At 45.7% G+C, this 23,372-nt stretch overlaps 1 protein-coding gene across 2 annotated transcripts in view; it reads right to left on the bottom strand.

Annotated features, from left to right (window-relative positions):
• The window catches only part of Eif5b (eukaryotic translation initiation factor 5B), a 29,799-nt gene extending 6,624 nt beyond the window's left edge, over positions 1 to 23,175 (bottom strand). Inside the window, exons 1-18 of one of the 2 annotated variants that reach the window (XM_077703220.1) lie at positions 23,108 to 23,175; positions 22,065 to 22,131; positions 18,080 to 19,105; positions 17,217 to 17,399; positions 15,267 to 15,428; positions 12,080 to 12,191; positions 11,210 to 11,301; positions 10,988 to 11,104; positions 10,226 to 10,493; positions 7,937 to 8,346; positions 7,076 to 7,183; positions 6,432 to 6,542; positions 6,158 to 6,225; positions 5,050 to 5,323; positions 3,452 to 3,634; positions 3,060 to 3,353; positions 896 to 1,027; positions 730 to 806 (exon numbers count right to left, since the gene is read on the bottom strand). In XM_077703220.1, the coding sequence (XP_077559346.1) occupies positions 730 to 806; positions 896 to 1,027; positions 3,060 to 3,353; positions 3,452 to 3,634; positions 5,050 to 5,323; positions 6,158 to 6,225; positions 6,432 to 6,542; positions 7,076 to 7,183; positions 7,937 to 8,346; positions 10,226 to 10,493; positions 10,988 to 11,104; positions 11,210 to 11,301; positions 12,080 to 12,191; positions 15,267 to 15,428; positions 17,217 to 17,399; positions 18,080 to 19,105; positions 22,065 to 22,109 (3,662 nt within the window). In that variant the 5' untranslated portion in view covers positions 22,110 to 22,131; positions 23,108 to 23,175. Of the gene's footprint in view, positions 1 to 729; positions 807 to 895; positions 1,028 to 3,059; positions 3,354 to 3,451; positions 3,635 to 5,049; positions 5,324 to 6,157; positions 6,226 to 6,431; positions 6,543 to 7,075; positions 7,184 to 7,936; positions 8,347 to 10,225; positions 10,494 to 10,987; positions 11,105 to 11,209; positions 11,302 to 12,079; positions 12,192 to 15,266; positions 15,429 to 17,216; positions 17,400 to 18,079; positions 19,106 to 22,064; positions 22,132 to 22,808; positions 22,999 to 23,107 lie in introns of those variants that run through there. The other variant, XM_077703219.1, reaches the window with a different exon arrangement.
• Positions 23,176 to 23,372: the final 197 nt, after the last annotated feature.

The following is a 23,372-nucleotide window of genomic DNA, read 5'->3' as shown; positions in this document are numbered from 1 at the left end:
TTGTAAGAAACACAACGCCTTTGGCACTGCAGAGGGCGCCTAGGCAGACTTGTACGGTAGCGTTCTAAGAACGGCAACTATATTCATTCACACGTGGTGTCAATAAGTTACCGTATTTATTCGAATATAAGGCGAGGGTTTTCCTAAATCCATAATCTCAAAGCATGAACCCCGCCTTACATTCGAAGCTCAGTATATATATATATATATATAGAAAATAAACGGTTAGGCTATTGAAGGTTAAATAGTAAAAAGGGGTGCGATAAAAAACATGATAAAGGACGGTCCCCGTCCGAAACGTCGATGTAAAGTTATGTTTTCGAAGTAAACTTGTTATGTTTTTTATTGCGCCCCTTTTTACTATATATATATATATATATATATATATATATATATATATATATATATATATAGCAATCTTTTTTACTCTCCAAACAGCCATCCTCACCTCATAATCGTGACCGCCTCATAATCAAATAAATACGGTAATGTGAAAAGCCCACAATTATAAATAAATATAACAAGCACTGGCATTGGAAGCGCGAAATATCTATAGGCTAAGTCGTCAGTGTAAAAAAAAAAAAGCATTCATAGGTACTTTAACTTTAAAGTATTATCCCCTTCTGAGGGTTCCTATGCCAGCTAATGAAGCGCTCAAAACGAATCTCTTACACATGCAAAACTGACACCTTCAGATGTCTTCATTAGTACATGACAAGTGAGACTTACTGGGCGTCATGTTCCAACATGATGGATGCTTTCATGACATCTTTCTTGACAACAGGACCTATCCTGATGCCAGAATACTGCAAAGAGAGGAATAAACAAAAAAAAAGTTCATAAAGCAAAAAACCAAGCGGAGAGAAAGGGAAGAAAAGGAAGAAAGAGTACTCACTGAAATTTTTGAAACCCTAAGAAATTCTAGAAGAGCTTCTAAAGAACCTAATGTGGATGCTTGGACGTAGACACCTCGTTCGGAGAGCCTGAATCCACTCATGACCTCCTTTAGTGCCCGGGCTACTTCTTCCTGCAATGCAGATAAAAGAAATGAAGAGAATCATACACACCTCAATTAACTATACATTAGCGCCAACCCATCCCATCAGCAGCAAAGCTGTTTAAACTAAACAAATGCTTCATATCAGTAATTACTGGCCTGTTTATCACTAGAGGAGTGGGAATAGTGAAATTCCAGTTCAAACAGAATTTAAAGTGCGATCAAATTACCAAGACGCAAAATGAGAAGCATGAGGGTGGAGTTGGCCTAATGCAAAAGAGACAAGAGGTGCGTCAAAACTCTCCAGCTGCATGCAAGCAGTGCACAGCTTGTTTATACTGCTGCCGACGGAAGCTGGTTCATTTTTGCTGCATTGTAAGTCCTCAAAATGCAATACACATAATGTCAAACCTGTTATAACTCATTGCAAAGGATACATTTTGCATGTGATTTCAGCATAGTATTTTGCGTTTTTGACCAGGCGGAAGTTCATGCGCCCGAGTATGTAAACTGTCTATTCATGTTCTAGGGGTGAAGCCCCATAGGGGCTCGGGCTGTTGGCGTCTCATGGCGTCGTCGTAACCAGAGTTACTTGATATAGGAGATGTGAAACTTCCTTCGGGTCACATGCATCAAAGAGTGGCCCCACGATTGGTCCACTGTTTTGGATTTTTTTCGCCCAGTGGCACCATCAATTGGTGGCAAAATAAACTATACAACGTGGTTCGCTGCTCGACGAGCTGGGCGAAAAATGGTATTTGGGTGCTTACGTAAACATTTTGTGCTGAAGAAGCCCAAGGTGTTCAACCACGCAAGTGTTTTATGTGCATTCGAACCAAGAGTATTAAAAAATGCGCCCGTGTGTTCAACAAGATGCGTTGTCGCCTGCGCAGTGTCGTCTGCTGTGTGTCATCTGCGATCTTCCAGCGGAAAAAAAAATATATTAAAAATTCACTTCGAAGGCTTGACACAAGCTCGGAAGGATTTAGAGCTACTTGATCAGATACTGGATTAGTTTTGGCATACAGTGATGTAGGCCGAGCGATAACTGCAAATTTAGTACTTCAGGTAGGACCTATGTTGTGCCGGAGTGTTCACACAAGCGCCAATCGGTCGAGGCAGTTGCGCAGACGCAGAAACAATCTCAACAAAAAACTACAGTTAGGAAAGCAAAGAATAACTTATAAAAGTACAAAAATAAAAAAATTATGCACCTTTAAAACAAAATTTAACGCTAAGTTGTCAGTTTGAATAATTAGTTTGTTTTTTGGATAGTGCGTGCGGTGGCCGCAGTGGCGCCACCATACACACGATTCAAAGCAGGGGGGCGGGGGGTTCAGGTGCAGGCCGTTTTTTGAGGCGGAGTTTCGCAACTGCCGACATCGAAGAGCTCTGGTCCTAACCGTTATCTCATGTAGCCATGGTAATAAAACACCGGGAGACTCGTTTATGCCTCGTACTAGAACGTAACGCGCACTAAAAGAAAGAGAGAGAGAGAGAGAAAGACTTTATGAAACACTGGGACACTCGTTTACGCCTCACGCTGGAACACTTAGCGCTTCGAAGACAAGAGACTTTTACTGCAAAGCTGCATACCTCTACCCCCAAACAGTTTCCTCTCCATTGGCAAAAACGCCAAGGCGCCAAAAATACACTTATATACTGCATGCTTCACCCCTCCTCAGGTTTCACGTTAGTGGAGATGGCCCGGGATTTTTGGACCTTGAAACACTAGGAAAACATTCAAAATTTTTCAATAGTGTTGCTGATTCAAACCCTAATCAAATATCCTATTACTAACTTCAATATTCAAAAGATTCAAACACACAATTCTGTTTTCATTGCTAGGAAGCAGCCAATTGCATTCACTTGTATTAGTGACGTCACAGGTACTTGGCCAGACAGCAGTTGGCTGAAACCACAGGGCATTTGATTTGCCCATTGTCTCGCTCGCCTATCACAACTTCGCAATAAAACTTGCGACACCAAAATCAGTGTGCGAAATACCGTGGAAGGGCTGCATCGGAACGCCGTTTCTTTCAAAAGCTCTTCGGGAACCCACCTTGAGCACCTCGACCTCGTCCGGGTGGTGGGCGACCAGGACCTGCAGGCCCGCGATGGCCTTGTCCAGGTCCTTGGCGGCGATCTTGACCCCCTGGGCGCCCCGCACCTCCTTGTACTCCTGGTAGGGGTTCTTGACGCGTAGCTCCTTCATTGGCTGGGGCATGAGCAGCGAGCGGATGGGTGTCGTGAAGGGCCCCTCGTGGCCCGCCAGCACCATTGTGTCCCCCTCGCGCAGCGTCCCGTTCACCAGGATCACGTCGATGGTCGTGCCCAGCCCCGGGATGGCCTTCACCTGTTTATTTTAATAAGAGGGTTCAGCTTTCCTCGGATGCCTTTTGCCAGTACGACCACACAAACAAGTGAGGTGGTCCGCCATCACGGTGCACCCACCTCCAGCACGGTGGCCTGTAGCTCCTCGGAGAAGGCAATGCGCTTGGCCATCATGTTCTGCGTCAGGTCCACAATGAGGCTGATCAGGTTGCCCATGCCGTCTCCGCTCAGGGCCGACGTGGGCACCAGTGAGATGAACGTCCGCTGGTCCTTGTTCTCGTGGAACAGGGCTGCATTCAGGCCCTGAGTGGACAAAGACAGAGAGAGGAAGAGAGCAGAACTGTGAAAGGGGCGAGGGCAGGGACTACCTTGTCAGCCCCAAAGCACTCACTCAGTTCCATCAGTGCCTCTCTGTATGATAACACAAGCCCTGAATTCGGACAAATCTCGGGGGGGAGTTCGGTCCCACAGCTGAGTGCCGTAGTGCTGCTAACACAGCGTTCAGATGCAACACTATATCCCCCAGCTTCTGTGATGTGGAAGAAGACGAGGGGCCGTACTCAGGGTCCGTCCTCCACTCCATGCGTTTCTTCAACTCGGCTGAGTGGCGGATGCCGCAATGCTTTTACATGTGCAAATCACTTTCAAGGACCGCCTCGACTGGAGGCTTGAGTGGAGAAGGCATTCAGAATACCAGGGGAGGTCTACTACCATATTTACTCGCGTAATCCTCGCACTCGCGTAATCCTCGCACCCCTAATGTGAGCTACCAAAACTTGGATTTTTTGGTTCCTCGCATAATCCTCGCACCCCCAACTTTGCAGCGGCGAAAGTTGCCTGCTCGTGAAACCCGCATGGTGCACGCGTCTCCAACGCGCGCCCTCCCCCGCCGCCTCTCCGTTCGGCGGAGAGCACTGTGTATCCAAGGCCATCCAGGCACCCCAACAACCTGCATGGCTACTGCCTAACAGGCGCCCTAACACGCTACTCGCACTGTACTTGAGCCGGTTTCGCGTGCGCGCAACTAGACTGCGTTCGCGCAGCCCGCTGTCGTGTCGTGTCGCCTTCGTGGTCCCGTCGTTGAGCAGCAGCAGTCAGTGAGTCACTCACGTCAGTGGTGGATATCTCGCTGCCATTTTGAGAACTTTTTGATCTCTTTGTTTTGTGCTTGGTGCCGCTTCGCCATAGGGAAGAACGCCAGCTACATTGCCGCTTTCAAATTGAAAGCGATAGAGTACGCGATCGAACACGGCAGCCGCGCCGCAGGCAGGCACTTCGGCGTCACCGACTTCAACGTGCATTACTGGAGTAGGGCACGCACGTGACGCTGACGAGATAGGGCGCGCGCCAGAAAGCAAAGGCGGCAATTTCATGAACGCTGATCAACGGGAGACTGTTTACGTTGTAAATAATAAAATAAAAAGAAATAGCTGCTGTTGGCAACACTCAGCTTACATATACAAAAAACGACCGCTACATTTAGCGGGACTGGCAGAAGGCAAATTGGCAACACTGTGCACCGATTTTCCCCCCCCGCATAATTCTCGCACCCCTATCTTCGCATTGACTTTTCCGAAAAAAAAGTGCGAGGATTATGCGAGTAAATACGGTAATTGGAGGAAGGGATAAGCCAGATGCTTGGTGGATGAACATGTGATGCTGACCGTCGCGAAACACGGCAACCAGCTGGTCCTACTGTAACACCCCCAGGTGCTCACCTGCTCGGCAAACTGGAGGACGACCTCGCGGGTGCGCTCCTCGAACTCGAGGCGAGTGTTGCGCGACTGGGCCTTGAGCACGTCGGTGATGTCCTTGTTTCGGTTGCCCTTCCAGTCGTACAGCCGGTCCACCTTGTTCAGGGCCACCACAAAGGGGGTCTTGCGTGAGCGCAGCATGTTTAGAGACTCTATGGTCTGCGGCTCCAGCCCGTGCATCAGGTCCACCACCAGGATGGCCATGTCGCACAGCGAGGAGCCCCGTGACCGGAGGTTGCTGCAGGAACACAATCAATCAATCCCCGACACTCGCAAGCAGAAAAATTCAGGAGCCCGAGCACCACACTGCTCACTCGTGGAAAGTTGACAATGTGATATATATGGCAGGTATAAGTAAACACATCACTGTTCAGTCAACACGTACCCACAAGCTTTCCCCCATTTATCCCTTTGTGACACTGCGTGTACAATTGTGCACACGACTTTCAAGAGCAATTTTGAGAGTTACAATCGTCGTCATCCCCACTTGAACCGCTCAGCCAGCATTCGCATCTCCCGCTCTACGGAATGGTGCTGCCATCTTGTGAATTCCTTCCCTTTACCATCCATGAATGCTTTATCAAAACAAGAGAGCAAGATAAACACCTCAGCATTCTACGGTGCATCAAGAAGGTGTTCTTGGTGCTACCTTTTCCGCCTGGTTAAGACGTTTATTGAAGAAAAACTGAAGCTGCTACCTTAATGTATAACAGCTACAGATCACAATAACGTGTATACATCTTATATTGTAGCAATGATTAGGAAACGGTGGTCACGTTTACGATGCATGTTTACGATTAAGATACGACCTATTATATTAACTACTTACGAGATCAAGTTGTTTGTGGTTTTTAAGTGAATTTTGGTTATCAAAAGCATACACAGGCAGTTACAAATTTTTCTGACGACTACATCCTAATACATGTCGCAAAGGGCGATTGATTGTGGGGCACTCGCTGACACAACATAGCTAAGAAGGCTTAGTAACTGTAGAATGAGCACTGGTCTGCTTTTCTCTTGGTCACGTTAAAAGTGCAAAGCGAGCTCTAATTCGTTGCGACACGAGCCTCACCTGAAAGATTCGTGACCAGGAGTGTCAATGATGAGAAGGCCAGGAATCTTGAGCGGTTTGTTGGCAAACTGGGGGAAAAAGAAGAGCACGCCTCTTTGAAACTCTTGAACAAGTGATGTGAGTGCATTATGAAGAGCTTTGGCAACACCCAGCATAAAGAAAAAGCAGGCTGGCCATCAGCAAAGCCCAACTACTAATAAACCAAGTGGCAGGTAGCCATGTTGCCGCGGTAAGCCGGGAAGGCATTTTTGGGAGTAAAGCGCCCGGTGGTTACCTCTTTCGCCATCTTGCACTGTTCCTTGATTGCGTCGAGAGGCACCATTGTTGCACCTATCTGCTGAGTGATGCCGCCAGCTTCACTGTCTTGCACGTGAGTATGTCGAATCTGGAAAATAAATCGAAATCACTGGATGGCACAAGAGCTGACATTAGCACCTTAAAGAGTAAAATTCACTGTGAACCTAATCAAACAAAAACACGAATCATGAGCTATTCTAACTACCAAACACTGACGCAGCCCCAATATGAACAGAACTCCAGTCAGTAAGTGGCAGCCTTCCAGTTGACCGTACTGGAGTACTTGCCTTCCAACTACAAGCAAGTGGTATTAGCAGGCAATCAGTAATAACAAGACTACGGCTCCTTCTCGGCATGCTCCCTTTATGATGCTACGTTTCCCATATATGATTGTGAAGAAAAGAAAGCGTCTCCACAATTTTTTAGCAAATTTTAGCGTCTTCCCTTGTCACGTACATATCAAAGGCCAAGCGTTTTGAATGAGCCAGGAACAAGGGTAGTATTCTTCATCTCATTGGTAAAGAAATCTAAGTTATCCTCGGAGCTGTATTTTGAATTCTTGCGTACACAGATAACACAAAAGCAAGTTGCTCCCGACTGCACATAGAAAGAGAAACGTACCGTGTCAAGAATTTTTGTTTTGCCAGTGTCGACGTGTCCGAGGACACAAATGACTGGTGACCGGAGATTGTCCACAGAACGCTTCTTTTCAGCTTCTTCCCTTTGTCGCTGCATGAAAAAGTAAAATTTGTCAAACACTCCTGTGGGCAGATGTCCTACATCAAACCTTCAAATGGATTTCTGTTGACTTAATTTTCTAGCCCGTTTAACCAGTCTGTGCACAAATATTTGCCCACTTAATATAACCCCATTTCACCCAAATTTGCATGTGGACACATGCATGCATGCGTAGAGTGCATGCATGAGGATGCATGCATGCACACAGAGAGGATGCATGAAAGTGTGCAAAATATCTCATGAAATGGCTTATGAAACAGCTCATAAAATAGCTCACTGCTGTTCTGATTCAGTGGCAAACTTTATTGTACACATTTCAAAAAGCATTTATCATCAAAATGAATTCATCAGTGTTTAAAAACTGGATGTCGAGACTTAAATATTTTTGTGGAAGTGCTATGTAGGTACAATAGTGCCAATTTTTATTCTTATATCCCCACTCCCATCTGTAAGGAGTAATATAGATTTTTAGTACACCGTGTTTATCTGGATATCTTTCTCAAGACTAGTGCAAGCAGTATACCTTTTTCCATTTGTATGGCTTGTACACAAATACCCAGGGAAAATATTACAAAAATAAAAAAAGATCTGCAAAGAAAAGATTCAACTCTATGAGCTGCTGAAATTTCACTCTTCATTCTATAATACTAAGCGAAATGGTTTTCCTATAATCATCCCCCCCCCCCCTTAGACCGTGACCAGCTCCAACCTGCCAATAGCATATGCCCATCCATGCCCCCTTACCTGTAGCCTTGCCATGACCTTCTCCTTTGAGTGAGACTTGTCGTCCTCGCTGTCACTGCTGGACTCCTCCGAGGAGTCGTCAGATTCAGAGTCCTCATCCTCCGACTCGGATGAGGACGACTCCTGCCGCTTCTTGGCTGTCTCGGCCTTTTTGGCCGGCGCTGGCTTTTTGGGGGCCGCGGTTTTGGTCTCAGGCTTGGCATCGGCCTTCATCTTGGCCTCTGAAACCTCTTCCTCGTCCTCCTCCTCCTCTTCGGAGGAGGAAGTTGCGTCCCAGGCATCCTTGACGTCGTCCTCCTCCTCTTCGGGCACCTCGGTGGGTGACATCTCCTTCTGCAGTTCGTTCTGCTCAGAGGGCGCCGTGCCGTCTGGTCCCAGTATCTCCAGTTGCACTTGGGGAATTGTCTCAGCTGCAAGAGCAGAGCACAAGGGTATATATAGCAAGCCTCACTAAGTAGCTTTCATTGGCTTCCTTTCAGTATGGCGATAACAAGTGCCTAGTTTCCTCTGATGCAAAGTATCCCTAATCTGACATGACAGGATAAAATGCGCAAATATTTTGCCATCCTGTCATGTCAAAGTTAAAAGACCAACTAGCCTGTCAGATTGCTTTAATGAGCACTAATTTGGCAGTTGGCCCATTACTATTTTCTTGTCTCAAGCAGGAGGTCCTTTAGAGCAATATTTTGCATAGCCTATATGTGAGAGGTAGACACTTCCTTAACATATAAGGACAGCACTGCACTAAACACAGGCAAGAAAGACATGGGACAGGCACCATTTCATGACACGTGACAGGGCTAGTACCCTCCTTTTTTCTTCTACAGTAGACTCTCAATAAACAGAAATCGCTTAAACGGAATTGCCGCGTAAACAGAACAGTTGCCGGGAATTTGGTTGATTTTGTATTCAGATAACGTAAAGAACTCTCGGTAATCGGAACTAAAATTTCCGCATCACCGTGTAAACGGAACCAGAAATGGAACTTGTGAAATCCACTGGCATGAGAATCCGCTCTTTACGGTTCCGGCTGTTTCGTTCTTGTTTTTTTTTTCTCCCTCCATGCTTTTTTAGCCTTGTTGGCCTCGTAAGCCTCGTCTCGTAAGTGGTTAGCCGTGTTAGCGCAACGAATGCAACATCGTAGTTCTTGTTCCAGTCGTTCGGTCTCGATTCTAGATGCCGAGGCTACAGGGCTCACCTCCCGTCGCCTCGTTCGTGCCATCGTTGAGCTATTCGTCCTTCATTACCACATTGCCGTCTTCTAAATTCGGTGGCTCGTAAGCACTCGCAAAGTTGAGGCCTCTAGCCTCCGTGAAGATGCAGTTGCAAGGGCTCAAACAAAAATAATTGACGCATTTTGTAGTGCACAGCGACTCATGGTTGCCAAATCAACTTTGTGAATGCGTGAATGCTGTTCCTACGCTTCTTGTAGTTTTCTTGCTTTCTGAAAACTATCAGCTACAGTCACTTTCTAGTGGTTAGAGTTCCATGAAATGCCCTTAGAAGTGTGTACGCACATAAATTTGCACCTTAAAACATCTCTCTCAGTAAACGGAACTCCTGTTAAACGGAACTAATTTTTTCCGGTCCCTTGAAGTTCCGTTTATCGAGAGTCTACTGTACTTTGTTAAATTTACGGACCACACAGCTCTTACTTCCAGGACAGAAATACTTTGCCTTGGTTTGCTAACAAACCCACACCATTCATTGACATTCACTTCAGCTTGTAGGCAGATGATACCTCAAGGGCAAACTTTCTGTAGCAGGTTCACAAGGTTTCCTTCAATGATGACAGGAATAATGCACAAAACCCAACAGCATGCACACAGCACATTGTTCTAACTGGTTTTTGGTCTACTTAATCCCCATGTTCATCCCGAACCTCTTTTGCCAATGTTTTAGAAATCAGGGTCTCTCTCTTACCACAGGCGGTGCAGTCTATGATGAGGACCAACAACATGATGAGGACCAACAACAGGCAATGCTGACACTACACTACAGTAAAACCTTGTAACAGGAGACACTGTTACATGGGACACTTGGTTATAAGAGACATCTGATTCAGAACGGTTTTGTTGCTTTTCCTACATTCACCATGTTAGCAACTTCGTATACAAGAAACCATGGTTATTGGAGACACGTTTCCTGGTTCCCTTGAATGTCTCTTTAACGGGGTTTTACTGTAGTTCTAAGCTCAATAGCACCCGTTGTAGACAGGCAGAGGGCGCTGACAGTTAGGGGAGACTGACGATGCTCCCCTGAGCCAGAGAATGGCCTCCTTCCTCCCACCTTTCTTTTCGGCCTCGCCCGCCTCCTCGTTGGGCTTCTTGTTGAGGCGCTGGTTCCGTCGGCGGTCCATGCGCGCGACCTTCTCCTTCTTCTCGCCGATCTGGGGCACCTCAATGCCCTGCTCCTTGAGGGCCTTGAGCGTGGCCTCCATGCGGGCACGGGCCGTCTTCTGGGCCTTGGTCAGCAGCCGGCCCTCGGCCTTGGCCCGCTCCCGCCGCTCCTTCTCCTTCTGCTTCTTGCGCTCCTTGCGCTCCTGCTCCTGCTTCAGCTGCACAGGGCAGGCACACATGCCCACTCAGCAAGGCGCCCCAACTGTTGTTGTTGCTTGCAAATCGTCAAGCGACGAAAGGCGATTTCTTTGTTCAGCATTCAACAAGTAAAGGAGAAATTTCCCTCCCATTCCCTCTCTTTATGTCCTTTTTCACATCTTTTTGCATGTCATAATTGTGTACAACAGAGCTATGCATGTCAGCCCCACTTAAAAAAAAGCTGTCAAAAAAACACAACAGTCAAGTGCATTGCTCGCATGATTGCAAACTGCAATTTTGTTAAGTTAATGTTAGGCACAACAAAAGAAGGGCACTAACTTAGCAATAGAGCTCTTCTCCTGAGCGAGAACTTAAAAAAAGAATGGTTAGTTTGCAGTTGCAACACATTTTTTCCCTTGCACTTTGACGCATGGATACAGGCCAACTAGCTCATACGAGAATACTTTTTAGAAACTTCAGAGTTTTTAACTCAAAGGGAGAACAACAGCCGTACCTTTTCTTCCCGTAGCCTCTCTGCTTCTTCCTCAGCTTTTATCCTTTCCTCTTCTTCCTTCTTCCTCTTCTCTTCCTCCTCCTTAATTTTCCTTAGGTGTTCCTGGATGGCGGCAATCTGTACAACGGCAACAAAAGACACTTCGGTCAGACACACTGCTCCATTTCACAAGTGGATCTCTTCAAGCAGTACATGATCCCTCTGCATCCACGACGGACTCACCTGCTTGGAGCCTGGCTTTTTCAGCTTCTTCTTGTCGTCTTCCTCTTTTTTCTTCTTTTTCTTCTTACCTTCTCCTCCTTCTTCCTCTGCACCTGCTCCCAGAAGAACACACGACAAATTAACATGAGACATTGCAATAGGAGAGTGCACCTAGACCCCACTTCTACCATAACCACCTGTTGCCTCTCGGGCACTTTCATTGCTTGAAACAGTGGCTAATCTAAGACAATTGTGGCAAGATATTTTTAACTATTAACTAGTGCAAAGAAACCCCACAAAGTCTTTACATCTTCCTCCGCCATACCTTAGAAGTGAATGACACAACCAGCAATGCCAAAGCTTTGTTACAGAAGAATGCCAATACGAATTTGCTACCACTACATAGCACTGTCATCAACTGCTTGTGCACTTTCTGGGTGCCCCTTCGTAGGTGCATGCACTGCACTTGCTACCAGGAACAACTCAAACTTGAAATTTGTAGGGTTTTACATGTCAAAGCTACACCTGGCATATGCGGCACAGCATAGTGGAGGGCTCTGGATTAAATTTTAACCAGCTAGGTAACGTTAACGTGCATCAGAAATTTAACACACTGGCGTTACTTTTCACCTTCATCAAACAGGAACTACTGTGAGCAAAGGAGTAATTCGTTTTCCCACAATATCAACACGTGCCTCCTTTGTAGCACTGGCAAAAAGAACCGAAGCAGGTTCGGCACCCTCACAATGGCCGTTTATGAGCAAACAAATCGCACTTGACAAGGCACAAGAGTGAAGTAACTACCCCCTACCGATATTCACAAACATTGCAAAGCAAAGGGCCCAAACTTCTTGCCACATCCCCTGGCATGCACACCCTCCCGCAACTGACCTTCAGCTCCTTCAGCTGGGGCGGGCTCCTCTCCTTCAGCGGGGGCAGGAGTCGCTTCTTTGCTGGGCACAGCGGGGGCTTCAGCCTCCTTCTTGGCAGCATCTTTCTTTTTCTGTGGGAAAGGGTTGTGAGGGGAAAAATTAAACCTGTTCCACTCAGTGTGAAAGCTGGCGGAAGTGCAGAGCAGTGATTCGCCATAATGGGCTCTAGCACCATTATCCGCTCACTGCTACCATCCATCACGCTCTTCTCCACCCTGTCTGACTCCTCTCTTGATGAATGGAACGGAAGTTTCTTTAACGCATTCAAATTTCCTGCCTTCGTAGTGCTCGCGTGCCCCCTGCCTGAAACAGCACCAGCGGGCGTTCTGTTTTTTTTGTGCTTGCTTTTCCTCCCGCACGTGCACCACCCTTCTCTTCGCTTTTCCTCCCACACGTGCCGGCGTTGCACTACCCTTTTCTTCGTGTACAGCTGAACCTCGTTATAAGAGACACTGATGTAAGAGACAAATGGGTATAAGAGACACTATTGACCCACATGGTTGGCTGCCCTATCTTTCCCATTAAATAGACCTCTTTTATAACAGACATCGGATGCAGAAGATTGGTTATAAGGGAAAAGTCATCCTTGAACTTTAATCAATAATCTCGCTTGTAATAGACATTTTAACTTCAGACACAGTGCCACCAGTCACTAATTGCAGTTGCTTCCATCCTGGAAGCACAGGTGGACGACAGACGCCTGCAGTCGCTATTTATTATCACTTCAGCAAACACACAGTGGTTCAGTCAGCTATGAAATGACGATGAGAAGCCCTGCCAATGGAAATGCAACTTACAGAAGTGGTTAAAGCTTACTGCCATCCATTGGATGGAGCGCGATCACACATGCGGGTTCTCCCACTGGCATAGCTCCCAATCAAAAAGCATCGCAGATGTTGAGTCCTGCAAGCATAATGAATAGCCTGAGCACACAGCGGAAGAAGCTGGGCGCTCCGCCTATTCATCAGGCTTGTGAACTCAACATGTACGATTCATCTTCCACAAACGAGGAAAGAAAAAAAAGCTTGCAGAATCGGTTGTAAAATATACAGTGTAAATACAGTCATGAAGCAAACAAAGATTCAGAACTGTTTCATAAATTCTGGGGGCCAAACATAAATTAGAATGAATCTTTTGAAACATGCTGTAGCATTTTTTTGAGCTTGTTTTAGTCATAGGGTGCCCACATTGAATTAGGGTCTGATTAGTAAGTGAAAAAATGGTACCCTGCTTATAAGAGACATCTCGTATAAGAGACAGAAACTGCTCCCCGGTACGTGTCTCATATAAAGGGGTTCAACTTACTATCGTAAAAACCACCCCCAACAAGTGTTCCTAACTAAATGAATGCGGATGCTGGCGGCTAATTACGTATATTTTGCCTGAAATGTAGCTGCAGTTTTCTTGGTGCTAAGCATTGGGTAGATGTATGAAAAGCGCCAGCGGTTCACGAGTTTCGAACGCTTCTGTCTATATAAACCGCTTGGCTTTCGAAGCCTCTGTGGGACGCCGTGACGACAGCCGCTACGACGGAACGCCGGGGGGTTCTACTTGGGTCCGGCGAACGAGCTACGATGACACGGCGAGCCCTTGAAGTGCTCTGCACTTAAAAGGAAGTAACAAAGCTATTGCACACAATTCCGCGTTACGCTTAGATCACTCGAGTCCCAGTGTAGTTTTGGCTGGCTAAAACCAGCAGTGTTGTTTGAAAGCCATCGTAGCGCAGTTACCTGCAAGTCATGGCAATGCCAAATGTTGAGATGTGTTCATAGCTAAAAGCAGCTCCAGCTGGGTAAACCATGCAAGACATTTTCAACTGGAGCCTAGGTCGCAATGGTAGTTCAGCTGGACTGTAACACATATATGGTAGATATCTGTGATTCCCAATGAATGCAACTTAAACAGACTGGATAGCCAAGCCATAGCTGCTAGTTCTGAACACCATTAAACATTCTTAGATAATCCAAAAGTCTGAACTATTTGGAGCAAGGACCTGTTTATTTTACTTCAGTTTGTGTCAGTGCATGAATCACATGCAGCACAGCACGTGATCCTTCATGATCTTAGCCTCTTCCTTGCTTAGATAATGAGCGAGTTTAAAAAGCATGTCACAATTCCAAATGCTTTGTGACAGCTTCTTCTTGGAATGTTCTCAATGCAACAAAAGACACTTGTTCATTAAAGTAGCTGGAAAAAATTTGATTTGGCAGTATTTAAAAGCAGCAACTTTTTTTTCTTTCCACTGTCTAACGACAAAACTAGGAACACTGCTAAAAGAACAACCTGTACGGGAGAAATGAAGTGCATGAAAAAACTTGATGCACTAAACGAAAACATAAATACATGAACACACAGTGGAAGATTGAGCCCTGCATTGTTATTTTATTTTTCTTTGTTACAGTTCTCCTGCAGCACACGCTCTTTGATTATTCCAAGCTAGCTGAACACATTCACCCGAAAGAGCAGTGGTCAAACCAGACGGGCATCTATCGCCAAATGTATAATTTTCGGCTTAGCAGTTTTTGACTACTAATTGAAGTTCAACTCCTCCAGCCCACGTTTTACGTTTCTCTGATGTTATTATCGTAATTTCCGGTTCATTTACCCACAATGCTCGTGCAGTCTCGCAAAGCAGACAAAACAAGCAAGACAAGTACCGTATTTTCGCGCATATAACCTGCACCAAAAATGCGAAAATTTCAGTGGCAAAGTATGGGTGCGGATAATATGCGGTTTTCTTCCTTTAGTGCAGCTTCACGGCAATGCGATGTGTTTCATGAAGCTCCTATGCAGTAACACTCACTAAGCCTTCCATGACAGCGATTACGCAAAACATACAAGGACTACGAAAAAAAAAAAAACAAGGATGAGCGCACTCTAACAAATGAATTTTATTAGTGAATTGTGACTTTCACCTTGCAGTCCGTGTACTCTACTTCCTAAATATACGTTTTTTCAGTCCACATAGTACTATGTGATGTGCTGCTTCAGCAGTAGCTTTGGTGCAGCCTTTCCTGTACTAAATGTGCGGGCAATACGAGATAATTTTTTTCTCTTTTCCAGCGGGCTGAAAGTGGGGGTGCGGATTATGTGCAGGGGCGGGTTATACGTGCGAAAATACAGCGAGTGGGTGTGCCTGTACACACCTTTTTGGCCTTCTTAGTTTCAGCAGCAGCAGCAGCGGGCGCAGCTGTCTCCTCCTTGTCCTTGGCCTCTTCGGCTCCCTCCGGGGGGGCCTCGTCCTGGGCAGCAGCCTTCTTGTCTTTCTTCTTCTTCTTCTTGCTCACCGCAGCCTCCTTGGCTTCCGCCTAGCAAGGAAGAAAAAAAGAAAGTATCAACCTGCACTCTTTCTTCGGCCCTCACAGTAACTAGCAGTGACATCAAAGGAGCCGTCTCTCTCTCTCTTTCCACGCACGCGCACTGGGGCGGGGTATGACTTTGAGACTACGGATTTTGGAAAAAACCTCGCCTTATATTCGCATAAATACGGTTGGTTGTCGGAGGTAGCAAAGCAAGTAAATAATGCTGCAAATAGACCTGTAACAATTGGCGTTAACTGCGTTGTTTAGGCATATCAAGGAGACATATCGTTCCCTGTTTGCTGTTATTATGTTTTCCAATACCTTTAGAAGTGCTGGTCAAGTCAAGGAACTGGCTCCCCCCATCATTACTGCCTGAGTGATGCCCTTCATACCAGACGAGTAATTTTTACGCCCCAGTGCATTCTGAATTGTCACACTCGTCTTGTTCACCTTCCTATGTGTCTTGTCCCTTTGCGCTAAATGTATACTACAAGTATGCGGTCACACCCCAATTCACTCTGAAAAAAAACACAAAGCTTGCGATTACAGGAAAAGTTTGTAAGCTGCTAGGCTTCTTGGCACAACTTCACAATGACCAAACTTGTACGCATGTGCCTCGCTCTTCAAACCAACCTCATCCAGGCGTCCCGCCGTTCATGCTGGTGTGGAAGCAACCGATATTGAAATTGGCAGAAATGAACTGAGTTAGAGGCGTATGACAAGTTTCCGTCACTGTTTGTGCAGCCAACAACACAACACGTCAGCCTAGACTTGGTGTCACCCGACATACCGGCTCCCATCACTTCAATCTGCGCAAAAAGCATCTAAAACCTTAGGATACCTGCGCCATAACCTGCGACTGGCACCAACAGCTATGCGTAAATTGTCCTACTGCACATCTGTCTGTCCGCAGCTAGAATTCGCATCATCTACATGGTCCCCTCATCAAAATTACTTAGTTAATCTGCTCGAATCCATCCAAAACAGAGCCACCCGTTTTATTTCTGGCAACTATAATCGCTATTCAAGTATCGCACACATAAAACTTGACATTCCATTACAGCCATTACAAATTCGTCGCGTGATCGCTCTTTTGTGTCTGTTTCACAAATACACCCATAGTGATGGCCCATTCCTGCTCCCCCTCGAACCCCCTTCACATGTCGTCACGTTTGCACAATCAATTCAGCTTCAAGCGTATCTATGGAAACGCACTTGCATTCAATTCATTGGCTCTACCTCATGCCATATCTCATTGGAATGATCTTCCCGACGCTATTGCTTCTATATCAAACCTTGACAGATTCCGTGAACAACTAAATGGGCATTTTTCCCAATATTTTTGTTTCACATTTGTGCTTCCAACATGCTTGATAACGATGCCTTTGTATCTGTATGTTGCTTCCTTGAATTTTGTTCTCTTTTTTGGTTGCTTATAAATTTTTCAGGGCATTTTGTTTCTTAAGGGATGTATAATGAAGTTCTTATAATCTTGTTTATATTTCTCTTTCCCGTGTGTTGGCTTTTTGCCCCCAAGTTCCTCTTCCTTGTATAGCCCCCCCTACCCAATGCTCCACCTGGAGCCTGTAAGGTTTTTCTAAATAAATAAATAACACCTTAACATTACATGCACCAAAGCAAACACCACAAAAACAACAGAAGGCAGTACATTTCAATGCGCCGGCCCATTCGAGTAACGAGGTGAATGCTGAGGGACGGCGCTACCTGTCCAGTTCAGAGCAAAGCCTTTTAGCTGTAGAAGGAACCACAAGAACACAAACAGTGAACACACACCTCCTCTGCAGTAGGAGCAGCAGCAGCAGCAGCAGCAGCTAGGCTCTCCTTTGTTGGAGGTGGCTTCTTGCCCTCAATTTCTAGCGTGAGCTCTTCCAGCATTTTCTCCAACTCGTCGTCATCTTGGTTCTTCTTTTTCTTTTTCTCTTTCTTCTTTTTCTCTTTCTTTTCTTCTTTTACGACCTAAAAAAAATGAACATAACAGAAAACCAATGAGCACGATACACTGAGCTGGAAAGCAGGGCATTCATCTAAATGGTCTTTCACAAACACAAAAATTCTCAGAAACGATTTAGCAAACCATGTCTTGCAGTGTGTTACTTTCAATTCACATGAATACGCAGGATCGCTATTTTTATGCCCCCAAATGTAGTAGAAATTTAGCCTTGTAAGTTATGTACCAAGTTCAGCATAAACATGATGTTTGTCAATGTCCATACATGACACCATTTTAGACTTTTTACACTGTGATGAGAAAGAACTGTACAACATAAACATGACCGTCGTAGGTTCCGTACTGACCTAAAAACCGCAACATGTTAAAGTGCACACCGCTCCATTAGCAGATCAAGGGCCAGATTTTGGAAAAGTTAATTAAGGCGGAAAGTTGGGCAAGTTGACTACGTACTAACTAAGGAATTCATCGTACTAGTGAACATTAAACTGAACAAAGCAAAAGAGGAGGTTCCCATTTCCAATCTTGAATGCCTGCTGAAGCCAGTATGTCAAAAGCATGCACTCAGCTTCAGCAAGCCCTTCAAAGGCAAGGATGGAAGGAGGGAGGAAGAAATTTCTCAACAATATGGCCGCCAGTTGCAGCTCTTACATGAGAAAATAATTAAAATAAAAAGGCAAACATTGACCTTTTCAGGTTCCTCCACGTCCTCCTTTGCACTGTCCACATCCTTGGTGCCGTCATCGTCGTCCTCATCATCCCCATCATCGAGAAGCGCAAAGCCACCCATCTTCTTTTTGGGAGCAGCCGGCACATGCTCGTCATCCGAGTCCTTCTGCTTCTTGTTCTTCTTGTTTTTGGCCAGCGCAGGAGCTGCGAGCATCTCATCATCCTCCTCGCCACTCTCATCAAACATGACTTTCCCTTTCTTCTGTTTTCTCCTCGACACGAGCTGCTTCTCCTCCACCTCCTCCTCGCCGTCGCTCTCATCCCCTCCTTTCTTCTTCCCTTTCTTTGCCTTGGCTGGCTGCTTGGCCTCGGCTTCATCGTCACTTTCCTCCGCCACTGCCTTTTTCCCTTTCTTTCCCTTGGCGGCCGGCTTCACCTCATCCTCGTCGTCGCTCTCATCCCCTCCCTTCTTCTTGCCCTTCTTCCCCTTGGCAGGCTTTGCCTCCTCTTCCTCGTCGTCGCTCTCATCCCCTCCCTTCTTCTTGCCCTTCTTTCCCTTGGCAGGCTTTGCCTCCTCCTCTTCCTCGTCGCTCTCATCGCCTCCCTTCTTCTTGCCCTTCTTCCCCTTGGCAGCAGGCTTGACGGGCTCCTCGTCTTCCTCGCTCTCGTCTCCTCCTTTTTTCCGCCCCTTCTTCCCCTTGGCGGCAGGCTTCACCACCTCTGCCTCGTCGTCGCTCTCCTCCGCGCCCTTCTTTTTGCCCTTCTTGGCCTTGGCGGCGGGCTTGGCCACTTCCTCTTCCTCGTCGCTGTCGTCACCCCGCTTTCCTTTCTTTCCCTTCTTGGTCGTGGGCTTGGCATCCTCGGCGTCTTCGTCGCTCTCATCGTCCCCTCGGCCCTTCTTGCCCTTGGCCTTTTTGCCTGCTGCACCTTTGGCAGGCTTGGCTGGCTCGTCGTCGTCACTGTCCTCTACCCTGTTGGCGCCCTTCTTTGCCTTGCCCTTGCGAGTGGGCACGTCCTCATTGGGGCCGTCGCCCATGGTGTCGGCCTGAAAGAGCACAGCGGCACAAGCAGTTATTTCTCGTATGCTGGCAGCTTAATGGCATAGTATGGTATAGTTACTGATTTGTTAATAAATGAGGGGCCTCCGAATTCTCAAAATACTTTTTCTTAGTAGCTTTTCACCTATACTCCTTTTCCTTTCTTCTGAACGAGAAAAAAATTTGAATTTGACTTGTGTCAGTCAACGTATATGACCACAGGCACCAAGAGAAGACAGGCAGGTGCAAAATTTTGCCCGTGTTCAATCTACGCTTTTACAGTTTCCAGCACCAATAGTATCTCTTCATTGTCCCCTGCTTGCATACAGCCACCAGCAGCCTTTTCAGAGCACCGGAAACCCAACCATTCACATGTGAAGTTTTTAACAAAATTTTGCAGAACTGAACAAAAGCTTAGCATGTCAGTCTAGTAATAACGGCATACGAACTGCCTTGAGAAATTCAAGTTTGGCACCAAAGCTACAACTCAGTCGTGAGAAGGGCTATAAAAGTGATCTAGGGACTATTCTTGACCCCTATGGCTTCTTACAGATGTCACAGGCTTTACAAAAATTACCTTATCTCGCTTTGAATAAACAATGGCTATGTTACAGCATCCAAATTTGACTGAAAGGGCTTTTTTTTTCTTTTTTTAGTTTCCCTTTCATTTTCACACCACACGGGAATGTATGTATAATGAAGTTGAACCTCCTGGACATTTATTGGCATTTTCATCTGCAATTTATTCCGTTCATCACAAACTTCACTTTTTATGCATCGGGAATTAGCTCTAATACGCGTGTCCCATGTGCACGCAAAATGACAGTAAGTGCATAAGGCCTTCAGATACTGGGTGACATTTTTTGGGTGGGCCGTGCTACACGCAAGAACACAAAGGCATTAAATGTGTTAGGCAAAATGGTGATAACGACCAAAAAAAGAAATGCACTCATATTTTAGAAGTTTTTAAGTATGGAAAAATGTCTTAGAAGGGTTAAAAATGTTTTTTGAGAAAGAAAGCATTATGAGAAATAGTGTTTCCAAAAAAAAAATGCTGAGCCTTTTCTAAAAGTGGCTTCAGCAGCTGCTGTCGCTTGCAGCGGTAGCCGAAGCCGAAAAATTCAAAATGACGATGCTTTGTCCTTTGCCGCTCTTTTAGTGAACTTCTTCAGAACTTTGCCACCAAGAGTAGCACAAAAAATCATCTTATTTCGAAGCTCTGCCACGTTTCCGTGTTAACACTATGGTGCTGAGTTTCGTTGGTTTCATTTGGTGTTCATCGCATTCAAGATTAGACATACTTAAGGCGTTTGTGAAGGCGAATGAGTTGTGCAAAACTCCTTAAACCAAAAATGACATTAGAGTGAATGGCTTTAGATTTCTGCCTGTAGCAGCGAATTAACGGCATTAAGCACTTAATCTCATTTTTCGTGCACGCATGGCATGGGTATAAGTAAAAAAACACTGATGTCACACACATTTAATCCATGGAAAAGAAAGATTTAGGATTATAGAACAAAGTAGGGGACGAGAGGCCCATTCACAGAGTTGGGTAACCTTTTTACTGCACCAATTACAGCTTTAAAAAGTTACACAATTTAGGGACTGAAAGGCCTGCGAAGACACAGTGGGAAATAGTTAAAAGGCGTTCCAAAAGGTTTTCCCAAAAGCTCTACAAAGAATTCTTCGGAAGAATTAAACAATTTTTTGGCATTACCATGAAAGCCGGCTGCTAAACACATAAACTGCTTCAGCAAAATGGCAATTTAATGTCCTTGACCTAAAGAACAGATTTGAGCAGCAAAAAGGCACGTCAGATATATCGTCTCACATCTTTGAGGTTGAGTTTTCCAGGAAAGGTCAGACGCACTTTAGATGTTCCCGGCCGCTCCCATTTACGACTACTATACTACCACTTGAGACTACGTGCAATAACAATCAAAACATTAAGAGGAGAATGGCCTCTTAAGCCTGTGTTACGGGCTACGAAACAGGTGCTATGAAGAAGCTGAACAATGCAAGCGAAACTCGCATGAGAATATCTGATAGGAGTGCGGTTGACAAGCTCTGGTTGCATGAAATGAGTGAATCATTTTAATAAATACAAGTGACATTCAGCAACAACGGCCAGTTTGGTATTCTCGATACGGATTTTAAAAAAACGCGGAATGCAGAGGCCCATACAAATGCACACTCTCTCTCACACACAAGTGCCCCAGTGGTTGTCTCCAAGACTGCACATTTTTGAAATGAAGGGCTAACAGCTGCCGTGAAAGAGAATCTACACATGAAGCTACTGTTCCTTAAAATTTCTCGCAACAATAATACAGTGCCTTTCCTTTCTCTCCTGTTATCTTATCTTCCATACAGCACCTGCATTTCCTATCGAGTTAGTACTGCATCACCTACACGCTTTAAGATAAAACTACCATCATCATGCCTGCTCCCGGCACCCTGTTCAAGGCGAAAACCTAGGTAACACCTCCAGAAAAGTAATTTTGGTCCTAGTATGCTCTCTCGATCATGAAACGCCTTTTGTCACAAAAACGCGCTCACTTTTATTTCTGGTGTGGCTAGCTTTTAAAGTATAAGCAAGCTTGCTGGCCTTGGACGAAGTCTATTCGGTTGCATTTTCATAGCATCCCAGAGCTGAGCAGGTTTTTAGCATAATGCTTTGGGTTCAAAGTGGAGAACACAGCTGTACCAATCCCAATAACCATTATTTGAAATTGCTGGCTTAAAAGTTTGCGAAGCTGCTGCTCATGGCACACAACACATCTTATATACATGTTCAAGCTATGACGTTACAATGCAGAAGTTCCTTGTCCTGCCTTGACGTAAACTGATTGTTAATACAACCTCCTCATTTTAAGCAACAAAGCAGCACTCTAGTCTCAAACTTTTTCAGCTAAAGCGCTGTTTTTACACAACCAAAACCCTGACAATAGATCATGGGTCATTATTTACCTTTTTCTTGGCCCCTGCTTTGTCTGTGATGCTAAGACCCTCCATGTCTTGCTCCAGGGTGTCATCACTGCGAGAGAAATGCGGCAAGCACAGCTCGTTATTGCACGTTCTTGCTTTTTTTTTTTTTTTTTAAGGAGAAGCTCACTTCCAGTAATCAACGATACCGCGCTATTTCAGGCTAGACAGCCGGAAGGTGTAGATATGATCTTTGTATGTCTCTCGTCACAAAAACTCCACGTCGTCCGACATTCACGGCATGACCGGCAATTCCAGAACTTCCCGAGGTACGAGCTGCCACGCTGCACGCTTACTGCGATCACTCGATATGGGACATGTTTACAGGATAGCTTTCTTTTCCTATCCAAGCTGGCAGTTTCAACAATTGTGATACATCGAACAGTGCAGCGGACAAACTAGTTCCTCCAGCTTACACAAATGCATAAAACGTGTATTTGCCGGTACCCACAGGGGACACTGCGTAACAATACCGGCAGACAGCAGCAGGGGCCGTCATTGACCCTGATCCTGTCAGCAGACTACACAATCTAAAAACGCTCGCAGTCATTGTACGATGCAGTGCGGTGTACATCGAAGCTTTCGAAGCATTTATAATGACAAGGAAAAACAAACGCCGCACCGGTACAAGTCTTTTTTCGTTAAAACGTTAGGCTTATTGTCGGCGACATACGGTTCATGCGTTGCACAGAGTGCAGGGAAGTTGTGCGAAGCCCACGGTTCACTTACTCGTCAAGCTTGTCCTTTTTAGTCTTTCTGTCTTTTCCCATGATTGTTTACCGCACTCCTGTTATGTACAACACCACTGGTTCAGTTTTAACACCCACAAAACGCAAGTTTTCGTGAACTAGCATGTACGGTTCCTTGCGAACTAGGCCACGCTGCCGCGTCGAGAGACATCTATCGAGTGGCGAAAATACCGCCGCAGTGTAGCAGACGCGCAGTTCATGAAAGCCGTTTTGTTCTTTGCTATAAGTCAACGGCGATCACCTTATTTGTTACTAGTAAGCATATCGTAAAATAATGACCTAATACTTTGCCACTTCTTTCGTTTTGCTCACAATCGTCGCCTCAGAAAGCGGGCCGAAGGAAGGGGGCGAGGGTGTGCGTGACCGTCTGCTTCTCGCTTCCGTCTGCAATGTACGATCGGTACGATGCTCAACACGGATTGCTGAAGCGGTGTGACGAAACGTGATATTCCGTATGTATAAATATTTCAGACACTGAGAATCTTGACTGCAAACAGGCAGATGACGCAATCAACAAATTGCGACGTACTAAGCAATACGCAGC

This window comes from Haemaphysalis longicornis, unplaced genomic scaffold, assembly GCF_048455015.1.
Source record: "Haemaphysalis longicornis isolate Haplotype H1 unplaced genomic scaffold, Haemaphysalis longicornis Haplotype H1 scaffold_3, whole genome shotgun sequence".
Classification (NCBI taxonomy): domain Eukaryota; kingdom Metazoa; phylum Arthropoda; class Arachnida; order Ixodida; family Ixodidae; genus Haemaphysalis; species Haemaphysalis longicornis.
The sequence above is the reverse complement of the archived record's forward strand: the minus strand, read 5'-3'. Positions and strand labels throughout refer to the sequence as shown.